The sequence below is a fragment of the Archocentrus centrarchus genome, chromosome 9 (assembly GCF_007364275.1).
Source record: "Archocentrus centrarchus isolate MPI-CPG fArcCen1 chromosome 9, fArcCen1, whole genome shotgun sequence".
Lineage (NCBI taxonomy): Eukaryota > Metazoa > Chordata > Actinopteri > Cichliformes > Cichlidae > Archocentrus > Archocentrus centrarchus.
In genome coordinates this window covers 13,805,541-13,821,003 of record NC_044354.1, presented here as the reverse complement: position 1 = coordinate 13,821,003, position 15,463 = coordinate 13,805,541, and the positions used below count along the sequence as shown (strand labels likewise).

The 15,463-nt window shown below is 43.5% G+C and overlaps 1 protein-coding gene across 4 annotated transcripts in view; it reads right to left on the bottom strand.

Annotated features, from left to right (window-relative positions):
• Positions 1 to 12,433: 12,433 nt before the first annotated feature.
• ebf2 (EBF transcription factor 2) overlaps positions 12,434 to 15,463 on the bottom strand; it is a 28,959-nt gene continuing 25,929 nt past the window's right edge. For 2 of the 4 annotated variants that reach the window (XM_030737323.1, XM_030737324.1), the window contains exons 13-16: positions 14,704 to 14,878; positions 14,430 to 14,612; positions 14,148 to 14,318; positions 12,434 to 13,969 (exon numbers count right to left, since the gene is read on the bottom strand). In XM_030737323.1, the coding sequence (XP_030593183.1) occupies positions 13,938 to 13,969; positions 14,148 to 14,318; positions 14,430 to 14,612; positions 14,704 to 14,878 (561 nt within the window). In that variant the 3' untranslated portion in view covers positions 12,434 to 13,937. Of the gene's footprint in view, positions 14,319 to 14,429; positions 14,613 to 14,703; positions 14,879 to 15,463 lie in introns of all 4 variants that reach the window. The other 2 variants (XM_030737321.1, XM_030737322.1) reach the window with 1 other exon arrangement.

Here is a 15,463-nt window from a genome sequence, read left to right as displayed (position 1 = left end):
AGATGATACCCAACTGTATCTATCCATTAAGCCAGATGACACACATCAATTAGTTACACTGAAGGAATGTCTTAAAAACATAACGGCCTGCAGGTTCCCGGGTGGCTCAGTGGAAGAGCAGGGTGATCATGTACGCCGCGAGGAGAAGTGCAAGAAGCGCAGGTTCCAGCCCCAACCTGTCACTCTTTGCTGCGTGCCCTGCCCCAATCTCTCCTCCCGCCTTCCTGTCACTCTCTACTGTAAATAAAGCCACTGTGGCCAAAAGAACAAATAAAGGCCTGGATGACCTCTAATTTCTTGCTTCTAAATTTGGATAAAACTGAAGTTATTGTACTTGGCCCCACAAACCTTAGAAACATGGAATCTAACCAGATAGTTACTTTGGATGGCATTACCTTGGTCTCCAGTAATAGCACATATTAGGCAAATATGTAGTGTGGGACAGCTTTTTTATATTTGCTGAAAAGCTAATTCATAATGTACTGAGTATTTCTTTTCATCCTTCTCTTTTTACTCTGTTAATACACCACATTGCATTTAATCATTAGTTATTGTTAATTTCTGGCTCTCTTTCACAGTGTGTCTTTTGTCCTGTCTCTCTCCCCTCACCCCCAACCAGTCGCAGCAGATGACTGCCCTCTCTAAGTGTGGTTCTTCCTTCCTTTTAAAAGGCAGTTTTTTCCTTCCCTCTGTCGCCAAGTCAGAATCTGATTGAGCATTAAAAGGGACATATCATGCAAAATCCACTTTTTTAGCCCTTAAATAAATTTTTTTGTATACTTTGAGTGTCTAGGAGTGCTAGACACTCAAGGGGGGGGGGGGGGGGGGGGGGGGGGGGGGGGGGGGGGGGGGAGGGGGGGGGGGGGGGGGGGGGGGGGGTGCTATAGCTCCCCCTGGAAAAGTCATAGCACCCCCGTAGCACCCCCAAGAAAAAGGAAGGATGATATCTCCCCTTTAAGGCCTGCAGTGTGAATGTAGCCTAAGACTGGTTAAGAAGCTGGATCCAAAATACAGCATCCCATGTACCGGTAGTAAATATTTCTCAACTTTATTAAGTGACAATATTGTGCAGCTTCTGAAGAATTATGAGGTTGGATTCATTTAGCTATTGTTATTGTTAAAGAGTTAAGAAGTTATGCTATAGTCATGACCATGTTATTGCCATGTCTTTAACCTTGTGTTTTGTGTTTTTTGGTCTGTTATTGTTAGATTTCTTCAGTTTGTTTTTGTAGTTTGCTTATGGCTTAGATTCTTCATCTTTGTATTTCTCCATTTAGTGTAGTCATAGTTTTTTTTTAGGCCTTTTGAGTTTGTTATGTTGTTCTTAATTAAAGATTTCCTTCTCATGATTTTCTATGTTTCTATGTTTCTTGTCAAGTCTGTCTGTTTGGTGTTAGTTACTTTCTGTTTTATTTTGTCAGTTCCTTGTCTTGTGTGCATTGTGTTCAGTTTTGCTTCCCTTGTCTCATTAGTTAGGTTTAGTTCACCTGTTCTTCCCAGCTATCTCCACTGTTCCTAATTACCTTGCGTTTGTATTTGAGCCCTCAGTTTTCTTCAGTTCTTTATTGTGTCCTTCCTCAGTGCGTGGTTTCCCTTTTGTCTCTGAGTTTTGGTATTTCTGGCTCTTGTCCTGCCTTGGTTTTGTATTTGGGTTTTTTGTAAGAGACTTCTGCATATGGGTCCCACTCTGCCTGGACACACACAGGCAGGACAATGTAGGATGCACCTGTATTGGACCCAGCAGCTTTTAACCCCTCTGATGAGGAGAAGGAGGACATTATTTAGTTCATTATTATTTATTGTTGAGGTGCTGTGTGATGAGTGGTTGACTGGGCCATTTATGGAGTACAAGGAAGCAGTTGTTTTCAAGCTTCAAAGACTGGTTTAAGGACTTCCTTCGCTTAGACTCTCTGCATGAGTTGGTAAAGGATTTTCTAATGACCACTCTTCACCTTTGTTCACTCGCTGCTGCTCACCACACATCCAGCCCTTTCTCAAAGAGGAAGCAGTCTCAGCAGTCATCATAGCAGCAGCTTCACACACAAGGCTCTTCACGGCAGCAGCAGCTCCACACCCATACCTCATCACAACAGGAGCTCTGCACACAAATCTCGCAACAGGAACAGCCCAGCAACCAAGCCAGCTCCTCACCTGCCCTTCCACCTGGGTCAGTCAACATCAGGCTCCAGCCTGCTCCAAGGGCAACCAATGCCAGGCCTTCTCAAGCAGTGGTGTCCTATCAGAGTAAGCAAGGCAATCAGTGCTTGTCTAGTGAGATCTAAAAAATAGACATCAATTAAAACTTACCAGCCTGCACCCCCAGAGACTGTTAATGTTTCACAGAGTGGGAGTGGCCGAGGCCCAGCCTGTCCCTATACCCATATCTGTTTCCAGAGTGAGGACGGCCAGGTCCCAGCCTCAGCTTTAGCCCCTGGAGACATGTGTGCATCCTGCACATCCAGAGCATCTTGCACATCCTGTGCATTGAGAGCGCTTCCTGTGCATCCAGTGCCTGAGCTAGAGCTGCTGCAGACCCAGTGATCAGAGGAGACTGCATGCCCTGCTGAGCAGCCCCAGTTGTCTGAGAATACTGTGGATCCTCCTTATCCCGAGAATCCTGGGGGTCCTGAGTATCCTGTGGGTACTGAGTATCCCAAGCTGAGCTGCAGCAGTCCCAGCCTTTGGAGAAGACAACGAGTCCTGCTAAACAGCCTCTGACAGTGGCCAGAGCATGAGAGTCCCATTCTGCACGAGACAGAGTGTCCGGAGCAAGAGAGTCCCGCTCCACCTGAGACAGAGTATCTGGAGCCAGAACCCAAGGGTCCTGAGCTGTCTGACCCTGAGCCTGATCCCATGGGCCACGTGCTGTCTGAGTCTCCAGAGGGTCCCGTCACCACCAGTCAAGCACTGAAAGGTGTCCAGTCGCCTCCTCTGATACCAGTCTCTGGAGCAGGGGTGGGCAAACTATGGCCTGTAGGCCACATCCGGCCCATTGGTCTTTTTAATCTGGCCCACCGAAGATTGGTACAGAATTGCCCAAATCAAATCATATCATAATTATGACTGATGTCGAGGATTCTGAGAATTGTTACAACAAAAGTAGCACCAGACTTCGATGCACTAGCAAAAACAACACTGTTCCCACTAAAAGTAAATGTAAGTATTAACACTATAATACATTTTTTATGTTTATGTTTGATATGTGTGCATCTGGTGCTGGCCCGGCCTGTCTGTCAAATTTCAAAAATGTGGCCCCAGAGTCAAAAAGTTTGCCCTACCCTGCTCTAGAGGTTCTCCTGCGTTGCTGACCCCCATTTTCCAAGTCGTCAGGCCCCAGAGAGTCTCCGTCCCCAAAGAGAGCCTCCAGCCATGCCACCTGTGAACCTTCATTGCCGTTGTCAGCCCCTGGGCAAGCCACCAGAGGTGTCCTATTGCCTCGAGTACCGCTTACTACCCGGCTGGCCATCAGTTGGTCCCTTTCCGCCACTGGTCTCCTGGCCGGTCTCCAGAGTTTCTCCATCTCTGCTGCTGGCCTCTCCATCCAAATCTTGCTCCCTGGGGTGGGTGACCTTCAGAACTGTTTTGCATCCTCTGTGTTCCCTTATCGACCCCCTAAACCATTTCTCTTTTTGGACTCTTGTCCTCCATTTATTAAGCCCTCAGTTTTCTTCAGTCCTTTGTCACATCCTCCCCTTGTGCTGTGTGCTCTCTCATCCTGTGTTTTCCCTTTTGTCTCCAAGTTTTGTTATTTTCCGCTCCCGCTCTCGTCCTGCCTTGCTTTTGTATTTGGTGTTTTTATAAGAGACTTCTGCATTAAAGCTGTAATTTTGAGTTTAAGTTTATTTGCCTCTGCATGCTGCATTTGGGTCCTCCTCTGCCTGCCACACAGCTGTTCCCTGACAGTTATACCTTTACTTAATATTTCCAGAGAACAGTACATAGGTTTTATTTTTTATATTTTTTGCTTTGACTTGTGTTATGTCACTGGACATAATGCTATGTCACTACTATTGCACTATAATGCTGCTTCTGCTGCTGGCACCATGTTTCAGTAGTTTCACACTTCGAATTAGGCAGTCTGTTATCAATAACAGTGACTTACTTTCTTTTGCTTTGTTTGCACTAATAAATGCTGCTGCCTGAGAGAGGTAATCACAGAATGCTGTTCAGTATTTTTTCTATATCTTCAGAAACATAATTATCTCAAATTTCCTTGAAATATCCATATAATTTTGAGGCTATATCACCCACCCCTACTTGAAATGAACATTTTACTCACACTAATCTTTAGCACCGCCTTGACCTGGGTCTTTCTGTGTGGAGTTTGCATGCTCTCCCCGTGTCTGCGTGGGTTTTCTCCAGGTACACCAGTTTCCGCTCACAGTCCAAAGACATGCAGTTAGTGGGGTTAGGCTAATTGGTGATTCTAAATTGCCTATGGTTGTCTGTGGCAGTCTGGTGACCTGTACAGGGTGTACCCTGCCTCTTGCCCTATGAAAGCCGTGGTTAGGTAAGGCTAGTTCCCTTGTTACTCCGTAGCCCCTTAACTGGCAAGGGCCCGGTGACGGGCCGTTTGTAGTCCCTTTTATATGGCAGGCTAGACCCTCCCATTTTTATTGACACGTCATTCGGCCAATCATGTAACTGGCTGCACCAAATCACCTGACAAAGCTACGTGACGCCCTCTGAGTATTATTGGCTCTGGGAAACCATTTCTTAACATGATTGGCCGAATGAGGTGTCAGTCAAAATGGGCGGGTCTAGCCTGCCATATAAATGCACTTCATTCGGCCCGCGGACCAGACGCAGCCGATTAATAGGCTATGAAATGGGTTGTTCAGAGCCAATAATAACCAGAGGGTGTTATGTAGTTGTTTCAGGTGATTTTATTTGCTGCCAGTTAAGGGGTTAATGAAATATGCAGATAAAATATCTTGAGTTGATAAAATATCTTGTTTTGAACTTGTATTTTATCCCTGTTCACTGGAATGCTCAGTATAAAGTCCAAAGAGGAGATGAATGTGAAGGAGGCCATCACTAGGCTGAAAAAAACAAAATAAACCTGTCAGAGAGATAGCAAAAGGAGTGACCAAATCAGCAGTCTGGTACATTCTGGTACATGCACTGACCACCTGCACCAAAAAGGCTAAAAGACCACAAAAAATAACTGAAGTGGATAACTGTAGAATTCTTTCCTTGGCCTGTTTCATCCATCTTTTAAATTGCTTCCATCTTGGAGCTGCAGTAGGCTACTTTCTCTGGAAGCAAGATTAACCCCGCTTCACTACGATCTCACTGAAATCTATAAGGGACAAGTGTTTTAATAATAATAATAATGCATTAGTCTTAAATAGCACTTTTCTAGACACTCAAAGACGCTTTACAATTTCATGCACTATTCATTCACACCTCAATCATACCTGGTGGCGGTAAGCTACTAATGTAGCCACAGCTGCCCTGGAGCAGTCTGACAGAGGCGTGGCTGCCAATTTGCGCCTACGGCCCCTCTGACCACCACCAAACACACAACCTTTGTCCATTAACAAAGGTTTGAGCTTGTCATGCTGAGAGAGGCCAGCGTTTTTTTTTTGTTTTTAACACATGCGCATTGTGGATAAACCTCATGTCTTTGACAAGAGATTGATTAGGGACCAGCGTGTGACACAAGCTGCTGCTGCTCTGAGATCAGTTACCATTGTAAGAGATAGGTATTCTCTTATTCATCATATTGGCCCACATGTGTTATATAGAGGAGTTAGAGAGCAGTATGAACTAACTCCTTTAGCACATTAGCAGTGAAAGCCTTGATGATGGAAGGGTGCTAGGAATCACTCATCATTGTCAGCTAATGGCAAATATTTAGATAACAACTGTAGAAGGAATAACATTTTACAAATCTTCAGCCAGGAAGGAGAGTAGAAAGGTAAAGACATCCAGGGAGAGTGCTGCAAAATGAAAGAGGCTGTCAGTATAAATAAAAGAATACAAGACTGGAAGCACAAAACGGTAAGTTTTAATCTGGTCTAATTACTCTTGTTAAACAGTGGAGGAAGGCACTGATTGTCTTTCTGTGTAAAGGTCACCACATGCCATTGTTATCAAGGTCTACAATCAAGAGATGTCTTCAGGGTTTACAACAGTGTGCAAATCACTGGTTACACTCAATAACAGGAAGACCAGATTAGACTTTGCTAGAAAACATCAAAATCTAGGGCCTGCACAGTTCTGGAAAAAAATATTTGGAGCGATGAAAACAAGATCAATTTGCACCTAAATGATGGAAAGAGAAGGAGAGGGAGAATGAGAAGAAGGAGAGAAACAGCTCATGAGCCAAAGCAAACCACATTATTTGTCAAACATGGTGGAGGTGATGTTATGACATAGGCCTGTATGGCTGCCAGTGGAACCAGGGCACTACTATTTATTGTTGATGTGACTGCTGATAGAATTAGCAGGATGCATTCTAAAGTGTACAGGGCTAAACTCTCTGCTCAGATTCAGCAAAATGCTGCACAAATAATAGGACAGCATTTCACAGTGAAACTGGATAGTGACCAAAAGCAAGCGCAGCCCAAGAATTTCTCAAGGCAAAGAAATAGGATATTCTTTGGCCAAGTCAGTCACCTGATCTCTACCCATAAAAAAAAGGTGTCATTGGCCAAAAAGTTATGGACTTAACTGTATCTTAGAGAATGTTTGTGCAATTACATTTTTGTTAAAAATGTGTAAGAAAAAAATTGAATCAGAGATATTTCTAAAAAAAAAACAAAAAAAAAACTATTTATGTTTTAGGAAGTATCTAGTTGTAAGGGAAGTTGCATAAGCTACAGTTAATATTTCACAGACTATAAAATCACAGTCTCATTCGATCATTAACTCTATCTTTAACATATTTATTGAACTAGCATTTCCCTTTTGCCATTTCAGTTAACTGAATCTAACTGACCAGACTAACACTAGACGGGCAAAGAGGGAGAATTGAGAAGGAAGGAAATAGAACAGGAAATGCACAGGAGGAGGCTGGAGGCTGGAGGCTGGTGTTACCCCAGCACTAGAGACCTGTCCCCCGGAGTCCAATTCCCTTCCTCTTATTTTTCACTCCTGTCATTTCTCATCTCCTCATGTACCCTATCTTTTTACCTATGTGTTTTTGTTTTCCTTACACATGCCTTCTACAGATGCCTTCAGTGGACCTCTTCTCAGCTCCATCCATCTTTTTCCCTCACAAGTGGTGAACCAAGACTATAAAAACAGTCCCTGCTTGCATGCTGCCTCTGTGGTCAGACCTCGCTTGCCTCTTGAACTTGTTGAAATGAATCTGTTCCTGTAACAAATAGTGGACATATCCCTCCAGTTTGATTCACATTAAAGCCAAACAAAGAACTATGGGTTTTAAATGTTGGTAGCATTTAAAACCCAGAAATCTCAGAATACAAGAATAGCCTCTGTGGACCGTTAGAGAGTAATTACTGGATATCTTTTACAAGGTGTAACTAGAGCCAAAATAGACAGTCCTTGTGACACCCAGCTAGTCCTCATTTTGTCCCAGTCTGTTCTTTTCGATGTACAGCCTGCCTCCTCCCACCTGTCTCCTATTATTCCTTTCTAATCAGGCGTCCATGCCAATCAATTTTATCTCCATGACAACATTTTTGCACGACGCCCGCTCCAAACACCGCCACCGCTGCCACCACGCACCCCTATAAACAAAAACAAAACAAAAAAAACAGAAGCTGGATTCCGACAGCTCAGGATTGATGAGGGGGAGTCCTGTCAAAGGCCAGAGATTAGATTAGGAGTGAAGGAAACACACACACACACACACACACACACACACACACACACATACACACACATACACCACAGCTCAGAGGCAGCAGGTGCTTTTGGTTAAACCTTAATTACATGATCTCTGATTTCTCTAATTGATATGGTAATGACTATGTAATTAATGCAAAAGCAGAAATACCAGCAGCTCACCTAATGAATGGATTTATTTGATTAGATATCCTTCTGCATATTTATGCATGCTGGTAAACAGAGGACATCAAGACACAGAAAATGGTTGTTTGTGGTTGTTGTGACAGTGTTGCTATTGGTGGGATGCCACAACTACAACACTGATAGAATTTTACATGCAGATAGAAATATGAGCACAAATGAAACTGCTAAAAAAAAAAAGAGAGCAACGTTGTAACTAAACACATTTGTGGCTTTGAGCTGTGAATGACTCTAGTAAAGAGCACAAAGACTGTTTTAAAGATGAGCAAAGGAGGCAAAAAAAAGGGAACTCAAGTCATGTTCATTCACAGGTAGGTGGTGCTATGGGGCTGCCTCAGACTCAGTTTATGAGCCAGTTTGTATGAATGAAGACGATCATGAATGGCGCTGGTGAGCACTCTGAAATCTTCAAATCATTAAAAATTTGCGTCTGTAAGACTGAATATATATTTTTATTCAAAGTCTACTGCCCCCCCCCCCCCCCCCCCCCCAAAAAAAAAGAAAGAAAAAGCTCACTCATTCATATGTCTTCAGTCTGTCATAGATATACACACACACACTCAACTATAACTTCATCACAGTGACATCTACTCTCTCTGCTTAGCTGCAAACCTCATAGGGAGAGAGGGGAGTGGATATTTGGAAAAAGATTCCAGTATGAAAAGTCACCTTCTGGGGATGAGAAATCATCTCTCCTGCTTGCATCCAAACGCCCACACTGTTCGCTGACTTTAAAATATGTCTCCATATATCTTCTCCTCATGTGAGATATCTGGGGGTCTGCTGCATAGGAGGGAAGTCAAGTGAAAGCACATGTGGACCCAGACCAGGTGTGAAGAGCAGAGACCTCCTGGCTCTCCATTCTTATCCTATAGGTATAATCACACAACCCAGACACTGCTCTGGACGCTGCTACACCTGTTTATATAATCTTATTTATATCATATATTTTTCGCAGTGCACGCATGCAGCAGACATTTTCCCTAAGAAGTTGGGGGGTGGTGGAGTGGGGAAAGCGCTGGAAAAATAATTAGTAAAGCAGATAAATCATAAAAGATTGGCAGGCAAATAGAATATGGTGAAAACTGTGTGGTGAAAATATTTTTCATCAAATTACCACGTTAGGTGATAAAACGTTGGTACAAAGAGTAAAAATGGGCGTGTTTTGGCTTTAGCTCTAGAAACCTTAGCTGCTGTACTTTTACAAGTTTAGGGTGGGTGCTAGTGTTGTATTATAACAACAACGGACACACAAAACAAAATTTTACACTGGCTTAGTTTTGGATGCGCATGCCTCCAGTGTTGTGGTGCGCAATTCACGACATGCTGGTTTGCAGAGACAGTCAGGAGAGGAGCTAATACCATTAATGAACGGTGGAGCGCTCGTTGGTTAACTAACTTACCTCTGAATAATGTGTTTCTTACGGGGCCACTCGGGCCACGGTTGATGGATGTCCTTACAGAAGCCGGGTCAATTAGCCAGGCTGGATTTCCCCGCATGTCGGCTGCAGACAGCACTGGGAGAGCTCCAGCTCTGTCACGCGGGCCTGGCTGTAATTAATCACCAGTGTGAGGCCTTCTCACCTCACACAGGCGCGCGCACAAAAAAAGCCAATACATACGTTTGGTCCAAATTACATCCCCACTCTTCTAATCTGGCTAATTGTCAATAACGCACCCAGAGGAGAAGAGCGATCGTTACATAAAACGGCGTCCGACCAACAAACGGGTCTCCCCTAAAATACTGCACAATTTACAGTAAGAAAGAAAGAAAGAAAGAAAGAAAGTGAAACTACGAATAAAAATATTATAATTTATTGCAGCAATAAGTTGAAGCTGGTTTAGTTTGTTTATATTTGGACAACAGGGTGCAGTCAATGCATCTCTGCTTTAACTAATTACCTTAAGACAGTCTGATGGGACAGCGCACAGATTGGGACATTGGTATCAAAATTCAATAACAGGTCTTTCAACAACGACTGACACATTGTGATGCTGTTAATGGTTTGTTTAATGTAAATGCTTGCATAAATTAGGTTCTGATTAAAAACAGCACACAGAGAAGCTCTGCATGGACTCAAAAACAATGACATAAAAAAGACTAATGTATTCAAAACTGCTTGAATTTTTTTCCAAATAAGGACCAGGTGGATGATGTGAACAACATAGGGGGGACATATAATGACTTTTGAATTGAAGTTTTTCTTGGAAATATCACTGTAGTTACACCTCTCATCCCATAAAGCTGTTTCTGTCTATCTGTGCATCTGTCTCTCTCTCTCACACACACACACAAACACAGGTAGACTGAGCACAGATTGAGAGGCATGGACGGCAACATCAGTCTGTGTTCACGGTGCAAACTCCTGTGGTCTGGACAAAAGCAGCAGGCTGGCAGATGAGGTTTGTGTCTGGGACCAGGGGGAGTTGTGTAGTGCTGCTGTGTGTGTGTGTGTGTGTGTGTGTGTGTGTGTGTGTGTGTGTGTGTGTGTGTGTGTGTGTGTGTGTGTGTGTGTGTGTGTGTGTGTTGTCCTTATGAATCTGTGCATGAATGCATGTCTGAGTGTGTGTGTGTGTGTGTGTGTGTATGTGTGTATGTCAATGTGCACGTGTGTGTTTACTTGTTGGGGGGGGTGTCTCATGGGGCTGCTCTGTGTCTGTCCCATCTGCCACCCCACTCTACTGACACCCAAGGGAATGCCAGAAGGGGTGGGGGATTCATTTTGGAAAAAGGAATAGGGGTCCAGTGGTCTAATGGGCAACAATGCAGGTTCTACTGATGGGCCAAAGGCAAAGGACACTGACTGGGTGTGTGGAAGCCAATCTACCAATCTATTTGACAAAACAGTGGGCCACCCCTGTCAAGCACTGCCTCAGCCTGCCTAATAAGGCACGCACACCCCTGAAATTATGCCTCAAATGAGAAAGGGGTGCACTGTATTTTATACACATGCACACATAGACCTGGGGCTAATGTCAGCCCTAATGCATGGCCACGCTGTGGCCAGAGGGCTAATTGGGTATATAAACACAAACACATCCCTTGAGAGGGAAGAAGTGAAGGGTGTATTTTGTGCTCATTCTTTTGTGAAGCGGGCAATCCTGTAACTAAAACAGCAGTATCTATAATCAAAGATGATGCGGTTGCCCTCTAGCAGTTATGCTTATTTGAAGCTGTGCTCTCAGTATAATGCGGAATGACTTGGTGGCAGGTGGCATCTCATCCTGTCTTTATCCAAACTGTGATCAGGAAACAGTAAATGGTGCCGCTGCACTCGCATCAGCAGCGGCAACAACATAACAGTCTCGTGGAAGAGCAGCATATGGCTCCTGCGCCACTGGACAGAAGGAGCACTCAGCAAGATGAATGCTGAGGTGCTGGCAACAAAGCTGACTTTAACTTGTCAAATTAACAGCATATCAAAGGAGAGAGAGCGACAGGGAGCGGTGATGAGGAAGAGGCAGGTGCAAGTGCTACTTGATGGTGACAAAGACTGCACAGCGACTTACTGCTGAGGTCAGTGTCAAATGTCTGAAGTCTGCATGTCGCTCACTGTCACTGAGCAGAGTTTTTGAAACACAGTTTGTCCATATGTGGTTAGTACAAACACACACGGCACATGCAGACATGCATCCACTGGGTGCTGGCTACCCTACCCCCTCACTGCTTTGAGGGCTATGTTAATGAAACAGTTGCTGTTTCCTGGCATAACATTAATTACCCGATCAAAATAGAGTGGGTAATTAACTGCCCTTCTTTACCAGTGCTAATTGCATTAACAGAGAAGGGCCATTCAAAGGAGCAAAGAGAGAAAAGAAAGGAGAGAAAGCAAGAAGGAATACAGCGGTACCACGCAGAGACTGAAAAACTACACAGTAAGGCAAATGCATGTATGTATGTACGTTTTAAGAGAGAGAGAAAGAGACAGAGAGGAGGAGCCCACATTGGAGGGAGACTCATGTGGTTCTCACTTGGGCCCCCAGAGGCTTGGTCCTTAGAGAAAAGCAGGCTTATTGGAGAGAAGAGAGATGGGGCTGGGGGGGTGGGGGGGGGGGGGGGGTGGGTGTTGTTTATCTTGACATGCTCTACTCAGTCTTTAACGCTCGCATCACAATTAAGATGCTGTGGCTCATCAGCTATGTATACAAAACAGTAACAAGCTGCACGAGCACACAGGTGACGGGCGCAGTCTAAAATAGATTCAGCACAATCTTGAGATGTGGAGCACTGTTGGAAAATCTTAATGTCCAGGAAACTCTCAGATAATACAGTGTGTGCAAACAAAACAAAACAAAACAAAACTTAACGGTGTAATTCTGCTCGTGCGCAAACCTACAAAGATCTGACCAGGACAGTTTACAGTTTAATGCAGTGCGAGTCATAAAACAGCTTAAATCAGCATCACAGATTTTTTTTTTTTCATATCCGTTTTATTTGGAGGACAAAATATAATTACACCTTGAGATATACAAATCACATTTGCAACCATTTTTTTTGTATAATTTCAAAGAAAGATGGCTTAAAAAAAACATAATAATATTAAATTGCTAATAATTTTTAAATAAATAAAATTAACCAAACTCTAAAAACAAATTTGCAAGAGTCATCTACTCTTTGTGTTCTTTGTTTTCACGTCCTGAGAATGCAGTTGGTGTCGTACTGAAAAAAAAAAGTATGTGAGTAAGTAGATGTAAAAACAGAATGATGTGGGTCAGTGAACACCTAATACGCCTGGTTCTTTTCTTTTGAGAATTTGTGCTTTTATTTACTGTACTGCATAGTGACTAGAGACCTGTTCTGGGCTGAGACATTTAAAATGAATCTGTTAAATCTAAAAGTCACAGTCATATATATTTAAATTTGTAATATGGAGTGAAAAAGTATCAGGGCATTGGTGTACGAAAGCATGCATTTTAAAGTGAAATTAAAAGAGATAAGGCTACCTAACATTTCCTTTACACAAGGAGAATCACCTTCTTCAGTTGTGGACATAACATATATATTGTTATGCAAGAACCTGCGGACCGGAGACGTTTACTTCCAAAAACTGAATTTATCTCCTCCACTGATCACTTATCAAATTCATTAGCAACAGCTGAGATAAATTCATGTCAGTAACAGCTGGAAAAAGTACCACTGTATAAAAACACGTTTATATTATTACCTAAACTAACGATAATAAGTTAAATTGCTTGTTCTTAAATAAATCAATATATGAATTCCTTTAGTAATAACCCTTAAGACAAAGAGCTCTCCCTTGAAAAAAATGCAGCGATCAGAACAAAAAAATAAAGGGTTTGTTTTTTCTGGAATGTAAATTGTCTTCAAAAAGTCTACTACAACAAACCTCTCACTAACTCACAGACAGTTTACACACATGCCGTTTAACATGTCCATACACAGACAAAATAGCACCCTGCTTTTTAGAGCTGCAACTTTTTTATCTGAGTTGTCTGTCATCCATCAGTGTTCAGCGCTCTCGTAGTGCATCCTGTAAATCTCTGGCCAGGGTTTGGGCAGGTGTTGGGGGAAAGTGAATACTGCATGTGATAGTTGGTCAGAAGTCAACACAGATGCTTTTGAAGCTTGAGGCAAAATTAGAAGCAGTCTTCATCTGTTTCTTTTGCGAGGCTTCATTACACACACACGGCCGTATATGGTCCAGTCTAGTGCTGTCTGCTAAGGAGGATGGTCTCTGTAGTTGTTTATTCTCCTCCGCATCTGCAGTGGATAGTTGGTCTTTGGACATTTTCGTACCCCGTTCTGTTCATCCAAATGGATGAAAAAGGGACTAAGGAAAGGCAAGGATAAGGGGTCAGGGAGGAAAGATATACATGGTCGCTAGTGATCAATTTTCCATTCTCCCTGCCCTCTGAGTGCCAAAAGAGGGGCTAAGTGAAGCAGTGGTCTGGGGTAGATTTGGGCAGGTGCTTTGCTACATCGGGGGAACAACCAGGCCCGTCATTGCTGGAGAGAAAAAAATATACAAAATCTATGATTCGACTCAATCAGCTCTTGCATTATTGTATATCCAGCAACTGTTTTCTGTCTTGTTCAGTCATAGCTTTCGAGTTAGTTAGTACAAGGGGTTAGACTGCATTCATAAGTTCAGACAGGGGGGTCAGATAGTGAGTTGGGTGACTACCTCTGAAGCTGTTCCCCCCTGAAGCAGGGCAGGCAGGGGAGGGAGAGCCCTGGGGCCTGAGGACGGGAGCAAAAGCACTCTTCTGTTTAGCAGCAGACGGGAAGGAGGAGAAAGGCAAGAGAGATGATGAGGAGCTGGAGCTTCCTGGTATAGTGGGGCTAGAGGGCATTACTGTGGAACAGAGAGCAACAGTCAACTTTAAGCCTGAAAGTCATAACATATTCAACATTGTGAAGTTCATTAAAGCACACTTAAAGTTATTTAGAGTTTCTAAGGTCTTACTGTAGGGAGAGCCTGTGGGGGAGGCACTGCTGAAACCAGGAGATCCAGGAACTCCTAGACTAGTCATGGGAACTGTCCCATAGCCTCCAGTCATTCCTCCACTGGCGCCATAGCTTGATTGCTGGGGTGTTGAGGCTGATGGGTAACCCCTTGGAGACAAACTGCTTGAGTTACGAATGTAACCTGGAGGAAGAGTGGGAGAGTTGGGCTATATCCGAGCTTTATTAGCAGCAAAAACAAAAATGGCGGATAGCTTAAGGCTCAGTTTGCTCACCTTGGCCGCTCTGTCCGGGCTCTCCGATGCTCACACCCAGCTGAGAGGGATAGGAGCCCAGGCCCATGACGCTGCCATGGGCTGGTGAGCTTGGCAGTGCCTGCAGCTGACTGTGAGGACGGGGAACACTGTAGAGTGCCTCGGCAATGTCAGCTGCACGTTTCAGTAGCATGTCCTGTAGGAGGTGAAATAAAATAGCCGGCAATGGGTCAGACTCACAAATGTAGAAATATAATGCAGTTTCATTTTGGCCAGCATGCTACTGCTGTTAATTAATATATCTTTGGCTTGGCAGTAAACAGAATATCTAATGACTAATATCTAATTAATGTCTAAAACTGAGAATGTCTACACTACACCCAATTAGCCCATTAGCTACAAGTTACATATTGTGTACTAATAGTACTGCTCACAATTTTCTGGTGCCTTCATGAGTTCATTTCATGAGTAAACTCAGAACCAGCTGTCGAGCAGCCACTTGGCTTCCACTATCTAAAGATTTTGCTTTTTTTAATACTCTTTTATCTTATAGGTTTTGCCTCTGACAACACAGCTCATGGGCTGTGTGCCAAAAGAGGGGCTAAGTGAAGCAGTGGTCTGGGGTAGATTTGGGCAGGTGCTTTGCTACATCGGGGAACAACCAGGCCCGTCATTGCTGGAGAGAAAAAAAATATATAAAATCTATTTTGAAGAAATCAGTGGAGATATTTTTTAAAATAAGCCCTGCTCAAAAAAATTTTCTTCATTCATACAGAAATGA